This window comes from Mycetomoellerius zeteki, unplaced genomic scaffold, assembly GCF_001594055.1.
Source record: "Mycetomoellerius zeteki isolate Tzet28-1 unplaced genomic scaffold, Tzet1.0 scaffold117, whole genome shotgun sequence".
Taxonomy (NCBI): domain Eukaryota; kingdom Metazoa; phylum Arthropoda; class Insecta; order Hymenoptera; family Formicidae; genus Mycetomoellerius; species Mycetomoellerius zeteki.
Genome location: NW_017256095.1, coordinates 89679 through 108386, shown reverse-complemented (window position 1 = coordinate 108386; position 18708 = coordinate 89679). Strand labels below are relative to the sequence as shown.

Here is an 18708-nt window from a genome sequence, read left to right as displayed (position 1 = left end):
ATTAATAATAGAAAATTTAGTACTTGATTTTTTGAAAAAATAAAAATTATTTAGCAAGAAAGATTCTTCAATGACGGAAGATACGATCCTAGCACGTTTAAGATATAGGGACGCTCCTGAGCCAGAGCGTCACGTGAGCGGTCGACGGCTCGGCCGCTGAGACTCGAGTGGTAGTGGGGGTCGCTCGCCGGAATCAGCCCGAAATGTGCATCTAGTGCCGAGCACTGGTTTACGCAATCGGAAGAAGCGTTTGACAAGCGTAAATCACAGACAATACACTGATTCCTTAGAAATAATTCTGGTCGATATTTTCCATAACCGCAGCGATGATTGCGAATAGAAAATATGTAGTATTTCATCCTACATAAAATTTTATATAATAGTAAATAATTTAGCAAATAAATTGAAATTTTTCGCAAAAAAATGAAACAAACATTACTCTTATAATTACTCTATCTACATCTCTTTCATCTACTCTTTCGGCGATCACTGAACGCTAAATTGAGGATTCACGAGACATGCAAAAAAAACTCTCTCACCTCTGTGTTACAAGGAAGTATCTCTAGCTCGTGTTAAAAGGGAAAACCAACAGTAAGAATAGCACTACGAAGCTACAATACAACCAAAGTGAGAACCAAGGTCATAAATGAGAATGGCAGAGAATGGTATAGAGAGAGAACTAGGATTCGGACCCACCTGACTTTTAGAATCAACCTTGGTCACTGGATTTTGGGACTGGCTCGAGGTGTTGTTGGACGGGGGTTTCGGCGGTGCGGACAATTGGGCCTTGAGGATGGGAGACGCGGGGGTGGAGGTCGTTTGCGTCCCGGACGACGCGGCGGGACTATCGACCTGGGGAGCGGCCGTGCTATCGGGTGCGGGACTTATATTCTTGACTGTACGCTGTTGAACGGGAAGCACCTTTACTGGAGTAGTGTTGACCGCTGGAATCGGGAGTGTATTAGTTGCGACAGCAGCGGTAGTTTGGCTCGGATAAGTGATCGGCGCGGGTGTGGCTCGTACTCGGATGCCTTCGTAATACTGGGTACCGGTATTTTCGCCCTTCAACGGATTCGGTCCCACAATATTGCCGAAAACGGATCTGTACAGACAATACAGCATTCATTAAAACAAACGTATATTAATGTGACAACAAGGATTGTGATGATGATTTATGTCTCGAAATAATCACCTGACGCATCTGGGAAAATGCAATGGTGCTATCACGCCTCGTCTACCGATCTTCGTGCAGCAGCCAAGGTATTTTTTATACAATTCCTCCTGTTCAATGCGTACACCGGGTGTGAGTTCAAAGGTTGCTTTCACCCAGCCTAGAGCGAACTGTTCGTTCTCTTGAATAATCTGCTGATGCGCATTTTGTTGTTGAATCGCGTTAGCTGTCTCCACCGCTTCTATAAACAGTGAAGAAACAGAAATGTAGAAAAAAGAAGAATATGCGATTTCATTACTAAACAAGAAGCGAAAACAATTTCGATTACGTACTGTGCGTTGTCGACTTAGTCGAGGTCGCGGCGGGAGTCGTAGGTCGAGAAGACGCTGGACTGGCAGGTGCTGGTGTCGTAGTAATCGTTGCCGGCGTAGACGGAGTGGACGCGGTCGTTGTGGCTGGTGTGGCAGGAGAGGCGGGGACAGAGCCTTGACCTGTGGTGTTCTGCTGTGCCGCTACTGTCGACACCGTCTCAACAACTCGCATGAGAATACAAGCCTTCGGGCCATAACTCTGCGCCTCCACAGTGACGAGGGCGACCAACGTATCGATGGCACCGCGGACCCGCGCGACGCTCGTGCATGGTCTCTCACCCAGCGACGTTAAAGCGTACAGACATTCCAAAGTATACACTAAGAGGGCTATGTCACTTAGAGCTAGAAATCTGTAAGCAGAAATTTGTTTTTAACATAACACAATTTTATTTTTAATGATACATCTTTTATACATGTAATTTGACTTTATATGAAAAAAATGTCACAAAATATTTGCCCAAAATATTCAATTACAATATTTTTCATTAGGAACTACATTTTACGATTTGTTTCAATTAACAGAAAATACACAGCCGAATGAAAAGATCATATAAATATACATATATGATATACACTTGCCTGCATATAAGTTCATATACATTGTCTGCCAGACCAAACGTGACAATTTCTTCGTTACTGTCTTGCTGACTAATCTTATTGAGCACCTCTAGACAGGATATAACGATAAACCTGTCCTGGGACTCAATTCCCTTGGCCACGCACGTTAGGACAACGTTCGTTATCCTCTCGCCGGCTTCTTTTAAAATAACTTCGTTCGCTATGTTCCCTAGTATGTCGAAGCCGAGTTGATGCAAATTGCTCCACCTCGCTCTCACGCATAGCAGCACGAATCGCAAGAAACACCGGTTCCTGCCTAATATCGTCGCGTTCTCCGGCGTAAAGCTAAGATTCCGTAGGATCGAGGCGATTTGCAGCACGCGTTGCCCGTACGGATCCTGTGTACCTAATGTCCGGCCGACGCAAAACAGATCCCTGTCTTCCTCCTCGAACTTGATAGAATTCTGATTCTGATCTTTCAGATTCTCGTCCGAGTGCAAGACAAGTAAATCTAGCCGTGGACAATCTGGAAGTATCTGCAATGCACATAATAAACGGTGTTTAGAACCTTGAGAACAAGGAAAAAATTGTCAAGTTTCTTAAAATTCATATTACGTCGTTGGCAACGAAGAAGCTCTAGTTTAAATTTGATTTTCACACTATTTACTGAAATTTTGTAAAAAGTTTTTCTGAGACTAGAGGATACTTTTATTTAAAATTCCAGGTAAAATTAGATAATTTTTTAATGCAACTTTAAAAATAACACAAAAACAAACTGTATATTATAAATTGGTGCACAAAAAAATTATGTTGTATTAACAGCATAATTTAGCCGACAGCAATCTAAATGAAACTAATCTTGTTAATTCGATGACAGTATTAATCAAACAAATATAATATTATATTAAAACAAGAGCATACCATGTTTGTTTCATTAATATTAGGAGTGTGATTTAGTTTTGAAAGTTTTGCAAGAGATGGCATTAATGTCAGTGTTGTCGAAAACATTCCAATCACAGCTATTATTTCTTAATGCTTTAATATCACTCTATGATATTTAGTCGTTTACTAACAATAGACACAGTAAACATCGTGTTTATATCATTTAAAAAATGGAGCTTCTTAAAAAGAAGCTCCATTTTCGACATGCGTTGCTTTTGTTTTTTATCAGAAGAAAACGGCGGCTAAAGGTCATAGAACTCTGATAGAAACTTAGGGTGATATTGCACTATCAATTAAGATGTGTGAATATTCTATCGATTCAAATGGTGGTGATTTCAATGTTAACGACAAAAGCTGGAAAATGTAGATTTGCAAACATTATTGGACGAAAATCCAACACAATCCACGTCAGAACTCTCCAAAGAATTAAATGTTGATCGTACAATAGTTATTAAACGTTTACGTATGGTATTTAAACAAATCAGTTTTTAAGGGGAAAAAACCCTCAAAACTAAATCACACTCCTAATACTATTATTGAATTGACATGTTTATTTTCAATTAAACCAGTGTTGTTAATATCACATTATTTTTTCCATATAGAAAACAAGAATTCCACAAGCTATATCTAGTCTTTTCCATAAAAGGAAACTATCTTATTTCTATCTATTATTCTCTACCCTATACTTTTCCGTATAGGATAGAGAAGACCTACTACAATATAGTATCAGTAAACTACTGTTCTACTGTGTACTATTTCCTACTGTCATCGTGATTTTTTTTAAACTTGCGAAAATATATGTAAATGTACACGCGGATGCCATACTTATCATTAACCGATATTTTTACATTTTGCATTATTAAGAAAATATTGACCAAAGAAATAATGTTTTTTGAAAGAGATAAAAGGAGCCCAAACCTTATTGAAACTGAATTTCGGTGAAATCGGCAGAAAATTTGATATATTGTAGATCTTGTCCTGATAAAATGTCCACAGACATGACTCTCTATAATGAACCGTTTGATTTCTCTATGGAGCGTCACATTTCAAAACGTACTAATTCTACAATATCTTATTTTCGATGAGTACGGTATATTCCTACAATTCATTATTTGCACTTTCTAGGTATATTTTTAAGTAAATAGTTATAAGGATAATAATGACTTGATTACCTCTCACAAATCGGGATGCTTGATTGTTGTGAGATTTAGCATGCTTGCTGAATGTTCTGTTCAGTTGGATTCAAGCGTGTTTACTTGTGTTACAATACGCGAGGCTATTCCCGCGAGTTAAAGATGTATAATAATCCCGAGCGCGATCTTTCTACCTCCTCGTCTATTCTTAGAACTGTCTTTATAACGGATTTTCGCGAGTTCTCCGTGGTCCAGACTCTACGGATCAAGCACCACGATGTGCGAGAGGCAAGGGATTGATAATAAACGCATCTCGATTTGTGAGAGGCAAGGGGACTCACAATAATCAAGCATTCCGATTTGTGATAAGCAATCAAGGCAATACTATCCTTATAACTTTTTACTCAAAAATATACATAAGTGCAATTAAAAACGTAAGAATGCACTGTACTTGTTGAAAATAAGATATCGTAGTAGTAGCCCGTTTTAAAAAGTTTTATCAGGACGATAAGATTTACAACATAACACATTTTCAGCCAATTCCACCGAAATTCAATTTCCATAAGGTTTGTGCAGAGTCTTTTAAATTTAAAGGTATAAAATTTCAAAAATTTCCCTGAATATCAATAAAATTCCATAAAAGTTTTCTCGATATTTTCAAGAGAAAAAATCTGAAAATTCCAGGTTTTTCAGTGTTTTTTCAAATAGTAAATGTCTTGAGTTCAGTTCATGTAAACTGCGCGTTGATTTTACATACATACATACATACATTTATATACAGGGTGTCCCATTTTAAATAATGCATTAAGATTCTCGAAACTATGGTAGATACAGAAAAGTGTTTCAAACAAAAGTTGTACGGTTCGGAGGAGGACATAAGAAGGTACCATTGATTTGATCTTGAGTGGTTAAGGTCACATAGATTTTTTTAAATGGAACACCATATTTTTGGTTCCAGAATCTAATAGCTGATGTCGAGAGCTTTCCAAAACGCTATAAGAAAATATTTTTTCATTAAGTATTGTACTTTTTGAATTAGCTATTAAATTCTGGAATCAAAAATATGGTGTTCCACTTTAAAAAATGGATGTGACCTTGACTTGACCTTAACGACGTCACCCAAGATCAAATCAATGGTATCTTCTTATGTCTCCATCCGAATATATCCATATAACTTTTGTTTGAAACATTTTTCCGTATCTACCATAGTTTTCGAGAAATCTTAATGCATTATTTAAACTGGGAAACCTTGTATACAGGGTGGGGAATTTTAATCGCCCCAGCAGCTCAGAAACTAAAAGAGATACAAGAAAAAGTTTTATATAAAAGTTGTAGGTTTTCTTAGGGGAAAGAAGGTGGACATAACGGGTTTTGGATAGGGGGCACTACCAAGGTCAGGTCAGAGCCAACATGAATTTTTTAAATGAAAATCCCAATTTTTTATTGCATATTCTTGTAGCACACCTCGAGAGCTTTCCAAAACGCTATAATAAAATATTTTTTTCATGAAGTACTTTTCGAGTTATAAGTCTTGAATGTTATAGTTTCGTTGGCAATAACATTACCCAAAGTGTCCGACCTTTTGAATGTAGTCCAGGATCTAACCTAGATAACATTTTTCAAGATCAAGGTCATTGAAGGTTGTTCCTCTAATTTTCATTTTTGCACTAAAAATTCATTTCTACGTAAAAATGAAAGTAAGTAAGTAAGAAGTACAATCTCCAATGGCCTTGATCTTGACAAATGTTATCCAGGACATGATCTTGAACAATATTCAAGATGTTCTAGCCATCGGTCTGACACCTTGGATAATGCTAATGCCAACTGTAACATGCAAACCTTATAACTCGAAAAGTGCTCGTCATGAAAAAATATTTTATTATAAGGTTTTTTTTTTTAAGCTCTCGAGGTGTGCTAAAAAAATCTGCAATAAAAAATTGGGGGTTCCATTTAAAAAATTCATGTTGACCCTGACCTGACCTTGGTAATGCCCCCTATCTAAAATCCGTTATTTCCACCTTCTTTCCTCCAAGAAAACTTACAACTTTCATACAAAACTTTTTCTTGTATCTCTCTTAGTTTCTGAGAATTCGCCTGGGGCGATTAAATGCCCCACTCTGTATACACAATACATATACATATACATTTGTCAGGCTTGAAATATAGTCCTGAACTGAAACTGGAATAGCAATATCACATATTAAATTGATAATCAATTTAATAATAATGATGCTAAGACGCATCTTAAACTGTTGCAAGGTATTTATTCTAAAAAATAACACCCCAACCAGGATACAAACTTAGATCTTTTTATTATACAGGCCGTCATTGTCATTTCGACGACTCATGTCACGTTGACGTGCGCGCGCGCGCGCGCGTGTGTGGTGTGTGCGTGTAGGTGTGTACACATACACAGGATATTTTATTTAACCTTTGCATCGAAATATCTCGAAAAATATAAAAGATACGGAACAATATTTCAGATAAAAGTGGAACGGTTTCGAGGAGAACATATTTGTTCTTTTTTTTGTGCGAAAGCGCCGAAAAGATATAAAGGTTACCACCACTTTTTAAAATGAAATTATACAATTTTTTTACTTAATATAATTCCTCTAATTTATCTCTGCATATAAAAGTATTATATAAAAAAATATTAAATCGATAGTTTACGAGATATTTTTATATTTTATATTTTTTATATTTTTCTAACTGTCCGTTCAGAATCATTGTATATCATCGATAGGTAGTCCGTTGTACGTATTAGCCTCTTTTTTACACAGCATAATGTACGAAGAAATTCCTAAAGCGGAGAGCTATATAAGAAATAGTTTTCAACTCGTTGACAAACTAAAAGGACTGAACATAAAACAAACTATAAATTAATTTCACTAGATGTTGTGTCATTTTTTACGAACATCCCGATAGATTTGGCTATAAATTGCGTAAACGAAAATTGAAATTTCATCTAAAAAAAATGTTCCCTACCTAAGAAAGAGTTTCTGAAGGCAGTTCGCTTCATTTTAGGTTCTATGTATTTTATATTTGACAATACTATCTACAAACAAAACTTCGGCACACTCATGGGCTCTCCATTGTCTCCCGTCATTACGATACTTGGTATTTTTTTTTAAGAGTGGCCTTGATATCCTTCAATGAACATGTATTCTTTTACTATCGATATATTTTGTGCGTTGCTGTTCTTTCTTCCAAAATCGATTCTTTTTTAGAATACTTTAATTCTTCCATTCTCACCTCCAATTTACACTGGAAATAGGTTATGACACACTAAATTTCTTAGATGTCACAATCACGATTAATGAGAACCAACTAAATTTCGATTGGTATCACAAACCGACCTTCTCAAGGAGATTTCTAAATTTTTTTTTGCTCCAATTACCTTATCTCTCAAAAAAGTCATTAATTTAGTAGATAGAACCTTCTTATTCTCTAATTCCGAATATGATACAAAAAATTTAACATTGATAATTGAAATACTATTACAGAATGATTGCCTTCTTAATTTCATTTTTAATACAATAAACAACAGAGTCAAAAGCGTTCTACGAAGAGAAACAGTATCGTATAATAATTCAAAAGATAAAGATGAATCAACGTTGACTCATTCGTGGTTCACGGTGCCTTTTATTCCATCTTTGACAGAAAAATTCAATAAATTTAACAGAGACGATATCAAGGTTTCTTTTTATAGCTCTAACAAATTAAAAAAATATATTAAAGTACATAAAGACCGTCGATCTCATCTTTCCAAAAATAACGTAGTCTATAAGATCAATTGTAATGATTGTGATGTAATATATGTGGGATAGACTGGCAGGAAAAGAATCACTGAACATAAAAATCATATTCGCTGGAACATGTCTACTCGATCAATATTAACCGAACATAGGTTGCAACACGAACATGACTTCGATTGGAATAATATCCAAATTCTGGACGAAAAACCTTGTTATAATAAACGTCTGATTTCGGAGATGTTAAACATTAAAAAACAAAAGAACAATTATAATCTCCAAACGAATACTGAGGGCCTCCACATGTCATACATACCGATCATAAACAAAATCTGACATTGCAATACCAAGACTATTTTCAATCTATTATTCTTCAGTCAGTGTTTGTCTGTCGTGACAGTAACATATAGCTTTACCTCAAGACGTATCTTAAATACATTTATATATAATATTTTAATTTTATACACTATCAATTTTATATCATGACTAACATTTTCTACATTATTTTGTGATATAACTATTTATTAATTTTGACTATACTGCATTATAAAACAACACACTGACTTTTTATATATTTGACGTACATCTTCTCGACATGCGAAACATAATTATATGACCAGTTCGGTGAGTTTTTCTACCAAAGTGACGTATTTGTTTGTTTTTTATCATCGTACAATTCTATTTAATTTATTTTTAATTTGACTTTTTACCAGAATATCGGAAAATTTTAAACAACCGGTTGTCCAGTCACTTGCGAGCAATTTCCGTCTCTCTGCATGAGATATCTCTCTGATCATCATTACCATGTATAATACATAATACATGTATAATACATAATATTACCCATCTACGACTGCGTCTCACCATTGTAACATCACTCGCACATAAAATACAATTATCTTTCGAATATCTGAAGAGGGCTCAATCGAAAGGCCGAAACATGTAATATATATTTGAATTTTTGGTCAATTACAGAATTTTATATATATTTCTCGTTTGAATTTTCATGTTTTAAAATAATTCTTTAGATTTGACTCTTATATACTCTGTATACTCTCTATATTGTTTTATATTTTTTAATACTTTATTCTGGCACAAATATTGACATGAAATATTAAATATTTCGTAAACTATTAATTTTTTTATAATCGTATCTTAATACTTTAATGAACAGAATAACGACATGAATCAATGTGGTGTAACAAAACATAATTGTTTTAAAAAATATGTAGAGGCAAAATAGATGATTTTTTAAATAAGCAACTATGTGTTTTCTACACACTAATTGAGTCACCTTATTATTCTGTTCATAAAAGTGTTAAAGTACGATTATCGATCGAAAATAGTTTACGAGATATTTAATATTTCATGTCAGTATGTGTACCAGAATAAAGTATAAAATATCTTGCAAACAACACACACTATGTCAATTTTTTTATATTTCTACTTTAATACTTTTACAAGCAGACTAATTAGAGAAATCATATTAAGTAAAAAAAATACAATTCCATTTAAAAAAGTGGAGGTGATCTTCATATTCTTTTTGGCACTTTCATCTAGAAAGTAACAAGATGACCAAAATACATCCCCCTCGAAACCGTTCCACTTTCATCTGAAATATTTTTCCGTATCTTTTATATTTTTCAAGATATTTCAATGCGAGAGATAAATGAGATACTCTGTATGTATAATACATATAGACAAAAAATATGCATATTTCTCACCACTTCGACATCATTCGGTACCGTCGGTTCCTCGTTCTCTGTTGTCAATGCAATAACGTCTTGTTTGCTCTGCTTCTCCTTCTCAACAGTCTTCCGTCTAGAAAACGTCGGCAGACTACTGATGGGTGGTTTTTTCATGAAGGTCCTCTCATCCGTGAGGTCTATCACATCCTGGGAGTCGAGTACGTCCGACCAGAAAGAATTAATGGAATAATTACGAATACGCGAGTACACCTCGATGAAGAGTTGCCGCGTGCCAGGAGAGTCAAAGACACCGGCGTGCGCCAGAAGAATGTTCATCAGACGGGGATACTTGTCGAGCCGCAGGGTGTGTTTGCCCTCATTCGACAAAAGGGTGCAGACATTGATGGCGAAGTCCTGTTCGTTCGGCAGCGGTGATAGGAGCGACAACGCGAGCTTGTCATAATTCGAGGATTTGTAAAGGTCCGACGAGAGTCCATTGTAATCACGCAGTGATTCTAAAAGCAAAGATTGGATTTAGTATTCTATACGTGTAGAAAAAAAATTAATTTTACTTAATTCTACTTATTCAAATATTATTTATAAAGCCGATCTCTTCCTAGAAGATTCTATGTGCGAGAGAGAGAGAGAGAGAGAGAGAAGAAATATCTCTCTTAACCTCCTTTAAAAAGTTGACTTGATTTAAAACTATTATATAATGTTAATATACTTTGTAGATTTTCTCGATAAAAAATTTTTCTCTAAAAATTTTTATAATTATATTTTTTTAAATAAAACGTGTTCGATGCCTTAGAAAACTTACATTCGTTAATATAACATGGCAATAAAATTTAAACAATCAAAAGTATCAACTGGTTATAATGATAATTTTCGGAACGCAAGAAATCATCATTACGGGATACATATTCAATAATACGTCGCATTATATTAATTCCATTCTAGTTATGATTACATTAATATTAATTGATATCGCAGGTTTACTTTGGGTGAATGGTTGCGAAGGTCGTTGTGCAAACGTTTACACGTCGTGTCCATGGTAAAACGTTCCGACAGTAAGTAATGTACAGCATACAATAAATTTGTCGCGACGGTTCAATTAAAATAATTGAAACACACAGTTATCTTGCTAATTAAAATAATTATAAAATCAGTCGCGTCTTTCAAAATGCACGTTGTCTCATAAAGTCAACGTTAACATCGGGTGATTCAAATATAATATATACTCTATATACATATTGTTTAAATATCTTCCGGTAACTGCAACTGAACATATAATACATCTGACAGAGATATTTTAACAAATATACATAAAGTACATATATATGCCCAAATATTAAAAGAACACAATACTACGAAATAAAACTACTTTCCCTTATAAAAAAATGTTACGCCGCACCTTTGTAAAATGTTACTTTCAAAATATTCCTAAGGGAATATATGAAAACATTGCAAATTTTAATTAAATTGATACAACTATTTTTGTAAATAGAATTTACGGCAAAAAAAGCAAAAAGATAAGTTACACTTTTTAATATTGAGCGCATTTGTACTCCTTGCTCTTTTTTTCTTTTTTTTTTGTTGAAACAAAACTAGTTGACTCGATTGTATCTTATCGGCGAGTTGATACATTGGACGCGATGTTTCTGTTCCAAGCATAGCGATTAGAACATCTTTTTCCCCGCGGACAGGCTTTTCTCCGTTGCGAGAACAAGCGCGTATCTCTAGCAATCGTTACTGTCGGAATTGTCACGCAGCCAATCTAATCCTACAGCACTTGATGACCTGCTCATTGAGGCAGGTTATGGCTGGTTGATGCAACAAGAAAGCGGAGGCTAGCATCACGACAATATTGTCGAATGTACTCCTTGCCTCTTCCGTCTTGGCGTGAAATTGGCGCTCTATTTTCAGAATATAATTGGCAGAGTTCTGGCTCTTCCCTAAAGAGTTCCGGAGAGTTTCCAGTAAGTTTCAAAAAGACCGATTAAAAGCTTTAGAAAATAGGATTCCAAAGATGTGGGATGCCTACTTTTCGTTTCCATTGTACAGAAATCAGTCACAACTTATTTATTTCCATTAAGATCATTATTTCCACTGAAAGTGGAGAGTTCTAATATTATACTTTTCAATAAAACATTTGAAATGCTATCCAGCACTTTCAAAGAGACGCCAGATTTTTAAACATGAACTTATATCTATAGCAATACTAGTATATACAACTCTTTAAGGGTCAAAACATATATACGAATTACATTGAATTTTAAAAAATATGTTAACTTCAGAAGTTTTTTTCTCTTTCCATTTACGATGTTTTATTATTAAAAAGATATTGGATTTATAATAAAATTCGAATAAAATTATTAATTTTTTTTCTAAGGACGTGGCTCTCAGATCATAATTTTGACGGTTATTGCTTGCTTGATTTCCATCTGGAGTACATGTTACAATATGTATTTATATTTTATATTTTATACTTAATGTAATAACGAAAATTTTTGCGTCTTGTACCTTTTGTAATTTAACTTACTACGTTTTGAATAACTAAGTGTGATCTATGGAGAAGGAGGTTGAGTAAAATAAGCATGCATTGAATTCATTACATTGTAACTAATAATTTTGCCTATTGTACTCTTTAGTTAGTCACTTGGCTAAACAGTGAAGAGACGAAAATTGAGCAATTTCCAACCAGTAGGGAGATACTCATCCTCAGTCTCATATAGAGCATAATTTCAACATTTTCCAATTATTTTGTCAAGATATCCATGAAAATTATCTACGAAATTACTGAAGATGGTTTGAAGAAAACCGAAACGTCCAAATAAGTTTGTATTGACAGTCATTGTACAATTTTAATATATTATATGAATATTATTTGATTATAAGGGTGTCCCATAATTCACCTGACAACGTTCGTAGGCAGGTAGAGCGGACTAAACTGAGTCAAAAATCCCTCTACTATTTCATAATTTTCGCAATAGTTAACAAGATATTAATTATTAAAAATTGCCGAATATATTGGTTTTCAATAATTTTTTTTCTCGAATATTATCAATTTTACAAAAAAATTGCAAAAGAAAAAATTGTTTATTTTCTTCTCATAGAACTCTAAGAATTTTTTCAGAATTTTTTATCAACTTTTTAGTACTGAATTTTCATATTTTTACCATCATGAGAAAATACGGTATTAAAAATTCTGAAAAAATTCTGAAAAAAATTCTCAGAACTTTATGAGAAGAAAATAAACAATTTTTGTCTCTTACAGTTTTTCTGTAAAGTTGATATTTGAGAAAAAAAATTATTGAAGACCAATATTCGGCCATTTTTAGTAATTAATATCTTGTTAACTATTGCGAAAATTGTAAAATGATAGAGGACACTTTTCGACTAAGTTTAGTTCGCTCTACCTGTCCACGAGCGTTGTCAGATGAATTACGGGACACCTTGTATAAATTGCGCACTAATTCCCGCGGTGTGTTAACGTTCTCATTGCCCGTACATTTTATTATTGTTTTTTATAAAAAGTCTTATTTGTAGAAAATAAACATTAATTAGCAATTTTATACAATGAATACATTCTGTTCTAACATAAACAAACGAGTTTCGCACGTATTCCTGATTATAGAAGCTAAATTTCTCGACTGTACGAATACTTTTTGAGCATCCAAACAATACAATTTTTAATTTTCGTTTATTTTTCAGATGATATATGTATTTTCTATAATTAATACACATCTTTTTGGTATATATAATTTTAAGAAACATAGTCATTTTATTCTTTATGAATAAATTGTTAATTACCCAGCAAGAAATGATCATCAATGGCTTTGATCTTGACAAATGTTATCCAGGACATGATCCTGAACAACATTCAAGAGGTTTTAGCCATCGATCGGACATCTTGCGTAATGCTAATGCCGGCAGTACTGTAACTTTCAAACCTTATAACTCGAAAAGTACTTAATGAAAAATAACTTTATTATAATGTTTTGAAAAGCTCTTGACACCAGCAATTAAATTCTGGCATCAAAAATATGGTGTTCCATTTAAAAAAATCGATGTAAATCTGACCTGACCTTAACGACACGTCTTATAAGTTAGCGGAACAAAATGAGCGGAATCGATTCTAACTAACATTTTTATTTGTTGCTCATTTGTTGCTAAAAAGTTGCCAAAGAAAAAAATTTGTTGCTCTGTCGGTTTATTTAAAAAAACGATGTTTCGCTAAAGGAAGATTCAGTTAGCGGAACAATACCTACAACAAAGCCAATCTACGCAGAAATAACGTAGGAATTTGTTGCTAATTTGTTGCTAATTTGTTGCTGCCGAAATAACATTTTTTTTAATACTTTACATACTGAAAAAGTGTAAATAACAACGAGAAGCCTCAACGTGCTGGCGGAACAAGAGTAAAGTATCAATAAAAGATTTGTTGCTGGCTTAAAATTGGTCCTAGGATGTCGTCCGAATTAGTTGCTCTCGAAATATGCAATTTAGCAATTTGTTGCTTGCAAAATAAGTATAAATAACCACGTAAAACCTCAGCGTGCTGGCGGAACAAGAGTGAAGTATCAGTAAAAGATTTGTTGCTGGCTTAAAATTGGTCCTAGGATGTCGTCCGAATTAGTTGCTCTCGAAATATGCAATTTAGCAATTTGTTGCTTGCAAAATAAGTATAAATAACCACGTAAAACCTCAGCGTGCTGGCGGAACAAGAGTGAAGTATCAGTAAAAGATTTGTTGCTGGCTTAAAATTGGTCCTAGGATGTCGTCCGAATTAGTTGCTCTCGAAATATGCAATTTAGCAATTTGTTGCTTGCAAAATAAGTATAAATAACCACGTAAAACCTCAGCGTGCTGGCGGAACAAGAGTGAAGTATCAGTAAAAGATTTGTTGCTGGCTTAAAATTGGTCCTAGGATGTCGTCCGAATTAGTTGCTCTCGAAATATGCAATTTAGCAATTTGTTGCTTGCAAAATAAGTATAAATAACCACGTAAAACCTCAGCGTGCTGGCGGAACAAGAGTGAAGTATCAGTAAAAGATTTGTTGCTGGTTTAAATCTTTTACTGATACTTCACTCTTGTTCCGCCAGTACGCTGAGGTTTTACGTGGTTATTTATACTTATTTTGCAAGCAACAAATTGCTAAATTGTTTATTTCGAGAGCAACTAATTCGGACGACATCCTAGGACCAATTTTAAGCCAGCAACAAATCTTTTATTGATACTTTACTCTTGTTCCGCCAGCACGTTGAGGCTTCTCGTTGTTATTTACACTTTTTCAGTATGTAAAGTATTAAAAAAAATGTTATTTCGGCAGCAACAAATTAGCAACAAATTAGCAACAAATTCCTACGTTATTTCTGCGTAGATTGGCTTTGTTGTAGGTATTGTTCCGCTAACTGAATCTTCCTTTAGCGAAACATCGTTTTTTTAAATAAACCGACAGAGCAACAAATTTTTTTCTTTGGCAACTTTTTAGCAACAAATGAGCAACAAATAAAAATGTTAGTTAGAATCGATTCCGCTCATTTTGTTCCGCTAACTTATAAGACGTCTTAACGACGCTACCCAAGGGCAAATCAATGGTACCTTCTTATATCCCCCTCCGAACCATACAACTTTTATTTGAAACATTTTTCCGTATCTACCATAGTTTTCGAAAAATCTTAATGCATTATTTAAAACGGGACACCCTGTATAATATTTAATAAAATAGAATAAAAATACATGTATAATATGTCATATAATAAACTATTGCTTAATAAACCTGCTTGCAATATAATGTGTGCGTTCATTTAAAAAGGTTTCAATAAAGATGAGAGACACAAATTGTATGATCAGTTGGAGCAGTAGTCGATTCAGAACAAAAAAAAGCATTTGTTCGATTTCAGAAGTACACAGGCCGGGGTACATAAATTATTTCAGAAAGCTGTATACATACACCATAAGAATTAAAGAATCGCGGAAGGCGGGGTCGATAGATTGGTTATCGGCCATCGTGCGAAATGCTTATTTGAAGAACATCTAAAATAGTAAAACCAACTAATCAGCGTTCGATTTACATACCACAATCGGTTTATTCTGCCCGATGATGATCGTCTCGTCGTTTTATTGCCATCAAACATGACAAGGCTTAACGGCTGAAGGCTACGATATTGAAGAGGACAGAAATTATCTATTAATGTTTTACGTTACAGTTGCGTTCGATTTGGGCGCTTACGCGCTGCATAAGCTTCATTCTATCTTCATCTTCCGTTACCTATTTGTCTAAACCGAACGCAGCCTACATGACATAGTCAATTATGCTCGTGTCTAATAATAGTCAATTATTATCGTCGGATTCGTACCGAAAAAGTGATTGCGAGAGAGATTTGGTCACTAGCAGTTAGTGTTCTACAAAAATTATCCTTGATATTCTCTTTATTAAGGGGATTATCTTTAAATTACCTCAGATTATTTAAGATTATCTAATATTACCTCAAATTATTCCAGATTATCAAATACTATCTCATATTACTCAAGATTATCTTAGAGTATTTAAAATTACGTCATATCTTCTGAGATTACTCGAGATCTTTCCAAATTTACTTTGCTCACATCTAATTACTTTATACATAATACATAAAGTATTATTTCTTCAGATCACTCTAGAATATCTTTATAGATCACTATGATAAGTATCTTCGAGAACATCGATTTTAGATTTTCACTACTTAAAAAAAAAACGCAATTTTACAAAACAAATATTTATTGCATACAGGAACACAAAAATATAAAAATTTCGCAAACAGAATATGTATTATATATGTATAGATAGTAACAAGTTCGTAACGTTTGAGATTTTTTAATACTAATAAAACAATATCCAATTGAATATAAATATTAATAGGTATTTTATAAAATAAAAAATATTAAAAAAAACACTAATAGTAACACAGACTCTTTACTAAACGATATCACAACTTACAATTAGTGTTAAATTAAAAATTTTGCGACTAATGTGAAGTTAAGTATAAATAAAAAGATACATTTGCGAAACAAATATCTGTAAACTTTTGTGTGTACTTAAACATTATTAGAGTCCTGACGTAAACAAACCTTTTTTTCATTTTTTTGAATTGTTTTATAATCAGTTTTTTATCAGGTTGAGAAATAGGATTAGAGGATTAACACCCTGCATATTAATAGAGCCATAAAATATATATCTATTCTCAACTTCTTGAATATCATCTTTTTGCGGCCACTTAAAAACTTCTAAATTTTGAAACAGAAATTTTATTTTAAATGATTTATTAAGACCTTATATATTAGTACACAACAATTTTATTTTAAACATTTGATTAGTATATTATTGTAAAAAGGTACAAAATGCTCGTCAATGACGTTCACTTATGGCCCGTATTCATAGTCAGGTCTTATATTTAAGGCTTCCTTAAATTTATCTTCAGATGCTCTACGAATTATTTCATTGGCTACTGAGCATCTAAAGATAAATTTAAGGAAGTCTTAAGTATAATATCTGACTATGAATACGAGCATAAAAAAATCGAAAATTACCTTAGATTACCTCAGATTATTTGATATTACCCTTAGATTACTTAAGATTTCCTATTAGATTATCCAAGAATACCTGAGAACGCTAAAGATTATTTAGATTTACCAAAAATTACCTTGGATTACCCAAAATTTCGTTTGGATTGACGCTAAATTACCTAGTCCTTGTACAAAAATTACCTCAGTAAACAATCCCTCGGGTGATCGACTCTCATTTCCGATGTACCACAATTAGGTTGTACTCTCGACGAAAGATAGTTTTCTACGAATGACTGACATGCTCCAGTAAAGATCGCATTGAAACATTATGGAACTAGTTATTCCAGTAATTAATTCTGATTTTCTTGAAATTACAGAAGTTTCTCATGAAAAACAATGTAAAAACAACGTTCGCCACATAATTTATCGTTCAATTCAGCAAAAGCATTTCTCGTAACTTTCTGACCATCGAAAAAGAAGACCAGGAATAAACATAGTGATAATATATTAAGGAAAAATTGCCAATGTGAGCCGACATAAGGTGTTTTTTGTGAAAATAACAATCATATATTCTAAGTCATGACTCAATAATATGAATTACAGACGTTCATCATTATTGTGTCATCTTCAAGTGTAGAAATAACGAAAAATTTTAAATTACTAGAACATAACAAGCGTGCGCTTCGCGCGCGCCATTGTTAAAGATAAATATATAAGCAAATAATAAAACAGGAAGAACAGGGAGGGAGGAAAAAAGTTAGGATTAATATGTGTTAAATATCTGTTTATATCTTAAATATATGTTTATATGTTTATTTTGATACTGACTATGCGATAGCTTTTTTCGGAAAGATTTAAATTGAATACTTTTAAACAATTCTATTTAACATAAAATTTCTTACTAATCTCCAGCGGAGGTTAGTATAGGTTAACAGGAAAGACCGAGAGACTATAATTATGAATTATGAATTATAATATTTACTATAACAAAATTATCATTTTTACAATTAACTACTAACTATACTTAGCCACATACATCTAACACATGCGATCTCCGCGATGATGACAGCTGCTCACGAAGTAAGCGCAGCGAGAGAACCAATCGGCATCACCGAAAAGAGGCAACAATATTTCGATATATTCGACTATCGACTTGCATCTCCTTTTTTAGAAAGGATTTTATATAATAGGTCACAATCCGATAAAATAAAAGTTTTCAGAAGTGAGAAAGACATCGTTAATTTAATTAATTTCCTATTAAGAATTTAGTACGAGGGGCACTACTTATATTTTGAGCCTTGGCAACACTGAGTGTTGTCAGGTGCCATCTGACGTTTCCACTAAAAAGTTTGACATTTTTTATCATAACCTTCTTCAAAACGTTTTGTTATTTGAGCGCGATTTGTATTGTTTACAGTCACTTGAAAATTGTCTCAGCGAAAAAATGGAATTAACTCGTGAAAATTTTCGTGCAATGATTTATTACGACTTTCGACGTGGATTATCAAGACAGGAGTGCATCGATTAACTTACTTCCACTTTTG

General features: G+C 33.6%; 1 protein-coding gene across 6 annotated transcripts in view; it reads right to left on the bottom strand.

The window, feature by feature from the left end:
• Bap170 (Brahma associated protein 170kD) overlaps positions 1 to 18708 on the bottom strand; it is a 113396-nt gene that overhangs the window by 8250 nt on the left and 86438 nt on the right. For 4 of the 6 annotated variants that reach the window (XM_018458642.1, XM_018458650.1, XM_018458658.1 and 1 more), the window contains exons 5-9: positions 9652 to 10130; positions 2122 to 2636; positions 1504 to 1892; positions 1193 to 1412; positions 697 to 1102 (exon numbers count right to left, since the gene is read on the bottom strand). In XM_018458642.1, the coding sequence (XP_018314144.1) occupies positions 697 to 1102; positions 1193 to 1412; positions 1504 to 1892; positions 2122 to 2636; positions 9652 to 10130 (2009 nt within the window). The remainder of the gene's footprint in view (positions 1 to 696; positions 1103 to 1192; positions 1413 to 1503; positions 1893 to 2121; positions 2637 to 9651; positions 10131 to 18708) is intronic. The other 2 variants (XM_018458674.1, XM_018458680.1) reach the window with 1 other exon arrangement.